The following is a 6,550-nucleotide window of genomic DNA, read 5'->3' as shown; positions in this document are numbered from 1 at the left end:
TCACTGTAAGGTGTACTAACACATACTCACTGTAAGGTGTACTAACACATACTCACTGTAAGGTGTACTAACACATACTCACTGTAAGGTGTACTTAGGTGAGCCGTGTGCTACAGCGAGGTCGACTGTGAGGACTGGAAAGGGCGGGGGTCTCTCTTTGCTGTCTGTACAAATGGTATGTTCTCCTCATTCCAGTTGTGGACAACAGCAGCAACTGGGCTGTATGTGGGAAGAGCTGTGGTGTCATATCCATGCCTGTGGCTGCCCAGGCCACTCACAGAGTCCATATGGAAGTGATGCCTCTGTTTGCTGGTTACCTCCCCTTGCCTGATGTTCGGCTGTTTAAGTACCTCCCCCACCACTCTGCTCATGCCTCTCAACTGGATGCTGGTAAGGCATTTACAGAAGGACAGATGCTCCCCTCATTACATAAAGTAGGTCATGTCCTGATAACCCATCCCAGGTGGAAAGTTACTACAAAGTTGATACACTGCCCAGACCCACTGAGCATCTAAACATAGCCTCCTACCTACCTCCTCTGTACAAAACCATTTGCACAGAGTTTGTTTAAAAGTACAGATGTAACCAGGAAACAGAGGCGACAGATCTCTGCAAGTTCGAGGCCAGCCTGGTCTACAATAGAGAAACCCTGTCTCAAAAAACCAAAATAAATAGATAAACAAAAAAATTAATAAATAAATAGAATGAAAAGTACAGATGTAGACAAGATAGGCTTTAAAACAAAGTACAAACTTCCCAAATTGTGGGCTGCACAGTTTTCTTAGTGCCAGCCTGGTGTGTCCGCAGCCATGGCGATGGAGGGTTGGGGGAACGAATGGATAGACAACTAACTGGGGATGGTGGTCTCCACTGCTAACCACACTGCCAGTTCAGAGTCCAGATCTGAAGTGTGATTTCTACTAAACAGTTTGAGACCTTTTAGAATTAATGATAAATTCTGTATTTAAATAGACTGTAGCTTCATGTGGTAGGCTGAAATGCTAAAACATATTTTCAGGGCCAGTAGAAATGAATCCAAATCTCAGTTTCAGAAATCACAATAATTGTGTAACAGTGTGACACTCAGGTGACTCGCCTGGGTCCACGTAATAGTCCAGGTTGGCTTCCCCCTTCCCCAGGCTCATGCTGCGGTGGCTTGGTCTGACTTTCTATGTATTCCACAGACAGCTGGATAGAAAATGACAGCCTGTCAGTGGACAAGCACCTAGATGACCAGCTGGACTGCAGCAGCGTGCGGAGTAGAGGCAGCACACACTCAGCTTCCAGCAGCGAACATAAGGGCTTGCCCATGCCCCGGCTCCAGGCACTGCCCGCTGGCCAGGTCTTCAACTCCAGCACTGGCATGCAGATCCTGGTCATTCCCAGTCAAGACGACCACGTCCTGGAAGTCAGTGTTACCTGACGATGTCATGGGCCAGCGAAGCCAGAGTGGCCGTGAGTGCACTTTAGGGATTTTGGCTGGATTGTGGTCTTTGGTAACACACTAGCTCTAACCAGACTTTGGCAGTTCTGCCTAGCTACAGATGCCGCAGAGAACAGTGTCCTTCAGCTGCTCAGTGGAGTAGTGAATCACCTCATGTTGTCTATGACACAGGATTCATTTTTATTCTTTCATCCCTGACCCTGTCCCCATGCTGGTATCCCTAACTCATGTACCTTCCCCACAAGACTGGTCTCCTCCCACAGCCTTTCTCTGGTGGCTCCCGTCCATTTCTGTTTCTCCCAGGTGGACCTTGAGCAGATTCCACAGCCTTCTTACGGCACTGTGTGCCCGTTGTTCATATAGTCCAGCCCCTTGGTGACTTGTGGGCCTCCTGAGGGATGAAACCCTGTCCTACACTCCAGATTCCCTAGTTATGATTTTATAGTAACACCTTTTGGGTGGGGGGGGGTGGGAGGAACATAACCCCTTCTGTGCCTTGGGATGCCCTGCAGATCACAAGGTCCATCTGTAGAAGCCACATGAAAGGCACTGGAGCGACCAGAGCACAGGGAAGTGTGGTGTGGAGATGGCTTAGGCCAGACGCTCTGGATCCCGATTCTCCCTAATGATTGAATATCATATGCACTTGGAATTAAATCTATATTTATTATAATTGTTGGATGTGGGGGTGAAATGCTTTCTCTCACTTTAAAGTCTGCTCATGTATTGTAGCTGTATAATCGACATCTTTTGCACCTTAAGTCTTGGAACTGAAGACGCTCCGTGTGGAGTGAAGATGAGAGAGGTCTCTCGTGCTCTGGTCGGTCAAAGGAGGTCTCGGCCTGGTGGGGCCTCTGCAGCTCCCCTGGGTCGCAGTCATACCGCACCAACGGGTTCATTTACTTTTGGTTGTAAATTTAATTGTACATATTGTTGATTTATTATTTTTAAGAGTACAAACTAACTGATGTAATGTTTGTGTATAAGTTGCACCAAAAATCAAGGCAAAATAAATGTGTGTTCGTTTTTACTGGTGTGGAAGTCATAGCTTGTAAATACATGCTGTATGTATTAAACATTTTCATTCCTCTGAAGTGATGTATTTTTGTACATATGAGATAGAGTGCTCAGGTTCATTGGCATGGCTTACATGAGTGGAACTTGAGATGCAAAGTGGAAGAAGGAGCCGTCTTCAGCAGTGGTTGCCCCCCAGGAACCCAGCTTGGGAACAGGGAATCAGGAACACAAGGCAGAAGCCAGGAGAACCAAGCCAACATTTTCAGTATTTGGTGTATTTCCTTTTTAACTTAGTCAGTAAGTAAAAGACAGTGTTATCCCTGCCCCCGATCTCTCATTTGCAAGAATTGGAAGAATGCATAAAGAAAATAAACATTTATTGAAACTTAATGTGCAGTTTAAAATTAATAAGCTTGGACAAGCCAGTTATGCATACGTACTGAATGTTTATGGCCCTCTGAAATCTGTTTGCTGTCAGACTCTACAATTGCCCTGCAGACATCAAAGACCACGAAGGAGGAGGTCTCTGAGACTTGCCCTGTCTGAAAAGCTCCCGCCTGGCCCTGTTAGCCTCCCTCTCCCATGTGTGGTGAACTGCTCACCTTTAGAGCATGGAGTCTAACCCCGAGGTTACCACTCCTTGATTTTTCATAGTCCTGAGTTCTCTCAAGATTTTTTAATCACATATATTTAGAATAAAACAATGAGAAATCTAAAATGGTGATGGTAGTTCTGTCATCTGGAAATAGGATGAAATCAAATCTGTCAAGGAATTTTTTCCCCTCTCTAACTACCCAGAAACTACATGTGTGTTTTCAAGATGGGAGATGTCACCCAGACTCACCCTTGTTTCTTCTGTTTGTAGAAGAAGGAGACTTGCTGGATTCTGTTGTAAGGGTATGTGTGAGATAGGCTAGCTTGGTGAAGATGTAACTGATGGTAGACGTTGGAAAGCCAGAGAGGGAGTGTGTCTCAGAAGCCAGTGCACCAGTGTTTACAGACAGCTGGTACTGCGTGTAGCTACAGGCCGGAGGAAAGAAAGTCAGTTATAATTGTGAATTTCTTGGGGTCTCCTGTGATTGGAAGAATTGTAACGTAGGAATTGTATTTAATGTCTCCTGCCTACAGCCCCATTGTGCAGTCAGGCAAAAAAAAAAAAAAAAGAAATCACATGAAGAGGCTTTTCCTCTAGAGTTTAAAACAAGGTTAAGTTTTTAGAAAAATTAAACTTGCCACCTTTTATGTAAGAACTGGGCAGATCACTGTAAATCCCTTCCATTGTGGTGTTTAAAATAAGCCCTACAAGACTTTAAGATTTTATTTCTCATAAAGCCGCCCTTTCTCTGTAAGACAGCTGGCAGCTGTTCTCTGGGACTCGGGCTAAGGAAGGTAAAGGCTGCCTTGACAGCCAAGGAGTTGGTGCCATTTTCATAGTATTCTGTAATATGACAGAGGAAAGCCACCTGTACTAAGATTGTTATAAGTGTAAGCATTAAACTCTTAAAAATACACATTTTAAGAAGAAACTCCGTTTGAACTTGGTTCTTTTGCGATGGCTCGGTCACAGTCCAGTATGCGGTGATCTGCCCGGGAGCCCACAGAAGCTGCACAGCGAGACCCAGAGATTAGCGGGGCTCTCCTTGATCCGAGGGGTCTCTCTGAGCCAGTTCTCTCAGCGCCTGCGTAGTGCCGGCTGGCGGCGGGGAGAGGGCAGGGCCTCTCCTGACGCTCTTGCCGTGGCCCCGCCCCGGAAGTGCGTTTCTGCACGCCGGAGGTAGTTCGGATTCCGGAAGTGGCTCAGGACGGACCCCCACGTGTGGCTGCAAGATGAAGTTCGCTTACCGGGTGAGCAGCGGGCTGGGCGGGGGCAACTGGAGGGCGAGCAAAGGCTTGGCGGACGCAGGAGAAGCCGAGGTCCTTGGCATATCGGCCGCCTGTGGAAGCACTGATGGGCCTGCTCGTTGCAAGCTGTTGCTCCTTTTCCTCTACCAGTCACACTGAAGTTCCGACTCCTCTAGAGTGGGTCTCAAGGGCTGTACCCAGCCTGTCCTCACTCATCCTGTCAGACGTTACAGAATTGGCTGCTGAAAGAACCTCAAGCCACATCCAGCTCTCTGCAGGGCCGCCAGTCCTAGGAGCAGTCTGCACAGCACGCCTGGAACTTGTCACACCTCTTTTTTTTCTTTCTTTTTTTTTTTTTTTTTTTTTTTTTTTTTTTTTTTTTCGAGACAGGGTTTCTCTGTAGCTTTGGTGCCCGTCCCGGAACTAGCTCTTGTAGACCAGGCTGGCCTCGAACTCACAGAGATCCGCCTGCCTCTGCCTCCCGAGTGCTGGGATTAAAGGCGTGCGCCACCACTGCCCGGCTTGTCACACCTCTTAGAAGCCAAGCTCTGCCCAGTGTTCTAGCGTTGCATGGCTGTCCACTTACAACCCAGGCCTTGGCTTGACCGATTCCTGCCTTAGGTTTCAGCCTCAGCAGTCCGTCTTAGCAGCTACCTGACTGCACTCCTGACCCTGCTGTGTTTGGGTATCAGTCCGATTGGCTGTGTGCCGTTTCTCTTCATGTTGGTCAGAGCACACAGGTCCTGGTGTCTGCACTGAGCTATGTCTGCTGGATGGCAATGCTTGCGTTTGATACTTGAATGAGTAGATTGGGACGCTGGTGCATAGCACTGTTCGGTGTGGTGAGCTCCTCCTGGAGCCCTGTTCACTAATGCAGCTTCTCTGGTCTGGAGTGGGCATCTTATGCCCTTCTGTGCCTGGCAAAGACCTCTTGCCTTAGGAGTTTCTTACCCTTAGTGGGAACCCTGGGCTCCTGAGAATTAGGTTGGGTTCTTGTGCTGCCTGGGTGTCAGGTTCTTTGCCACCTCCCCAAACGCCTCCCTTCACCATTTCAGAGAGTTGGCACTGTTTCCTTTGTTTTAAGACGGCCTCATTTTCTTTGCAGTTCTCGAATTTGTTGGGTACAGTTTATCGGTGTGGAAACTTAAATTTCACCTGCGATGGGAATTCTGTTATCAGCCCTGTGGGAAATAGAGTCACTGTGTTTGACCTTAAGAAGTAAGTATGGAGAAGCAATGTCAGCAACGACAGCTCTAGCCTACACACGAAGGCTAGCTGTCCTCTTAGCCTTCCGGTATGTGGCTTGCAGGGCTACTAGATGTAGGAGGCCACAGGTCATGGTAGAGTCGGCTGTTGGGGTACCCAATTATTGTTTTAGTGTCTGGGATACCGACATTGCCCTTAAAGAGAAAGGAAAAGTCATGAGCCATTCAGCCTTGCCTGCCAAGGGACCCTACTTCTTCTGCGGAGGTGGTGATAAGTAGGGTTAGCTCAAAGGTGAGTACTTGTATCAGGGAAAGCCTCTGAGGACCCCAGGCCAAGTGGTTTGGAGCGTTCAGGCTGCCCTGGACCCTTGCTCAGTAGCCCCGGTGGTTCCTGGCTACCCTGCTGAGATGATGAGGTCGAGAATGGGCAGCTTGGCAGTTCAAGATCAGGTTTAGCCTTGTGAGCCCCAGCAAATGTGCTTTCCCCTTTCTGTCTGGCTGGGGATGACTCAACTCTACCCAAGATTGTCTGAGGCTCTGGGCTGACCCTGTATGGCCTGGGCAAGAGGCTCCAGTGTTTCAGGCCCCTGTGCTCTCTGTTCTGCTGCTTTAGTTTGTTGGCTAGCTCTGGACCTCCGTTTCTAGGCTCTGAAGGATGTGGCAGCAGGGGAACCTGCTCTGCCTATTGGTGATGGCTGCAGATGGCTCTATAGAGTTATAGACATCTTCTATGTCGCTGTTTCTTTAAATAGCATCTTCTCGGGGACTTTGGAGTAAAGAGAACCCTTTTATTAAAGAAAGCTCAGACAAAATAAATTGGGATCTTGTTTGGACTTATAGATATTACACACACACCCTGCGCGGCCCAGTCAAAGCTTGCTTCTTTTCCTTTTGTGTACTTTCCCTGTTCTCATTTCTTTAAGAATATCCAGGGTCGGGGCTGGAGCGATGGCTCAGTGGTTAAGAGCACCACCTGCTCTTATAAAGTCCCTGAGTTCAATTCCCAGCAACCACATGGTGGCTCACAACCATCTGTAATGAG

General features: G+C 48.0%; 2 protein-coding genes across 2 annotated transcripts in view; both read left to right on the top strand.

Annotated features, from left to right (window-relative positions):
- The window catches only part of Trappc10 (trafficking protein particle complex 10), a 68,997-nt gene extending 65,026 nt beyond the window's left edge, over nt 1-3,971 (top strand). The window contains exons 22-23 of the mRNA XM_005360282.3: nt 196-390; nt 1,185-3,971. Coding sequence (XP_005360339.1) covers nt 196-390; nt 1,185-1,423 — 434 coding nt within the window. The 3' untranslated portion in view covers nt 1,424-3,971. The remainder of the gene's footprint in view (nt 1-195; nt 391-1,184) is intronic.
- A 282-nt stretch (nt 3,972-4,253) lies between these two features.
- The window catches only part of Pwp2 (PWP2, small subunit processome component), a 14,725-nt gene continuing 12,428 nt past the window's right edge, over nt 4,254-6,550 (top strand). The window contains exons 1-2 of the mRNA XM_005360281.3: nt 4,254-4,306; nt 5,409-5,521. Of these exons, the coding sequence (XP_005360338.1) occupies nt 4,289-4,306; nt 5,409-5,521 (131 nt within the window). The 5' untranslated portion in view covers nt 4,254-4,288. The remainder of the gene's footprint in view (nt 4,307-5,408; nt 5,522-6,550) is intronic.

Source organism: Microtus ochrogaster, linkage group LG2, assembly GCF_000317375.1.
Source record: "Microtus ochrogaster isolate Prairie Vole_2 linkage group LG2, MicOch1.0, whole genome shotgun sequence".
In the NCBI taxonomy this organism is placed as follows: Eukaryota; Metazoa; Chordata; class Mammalia; order Rodentia; family Cricetidae; genus Microtus; species Microtus ochrogaster.
This window is presented reverse-complemented; position numbering and strand designations above follow the sequence as displayed.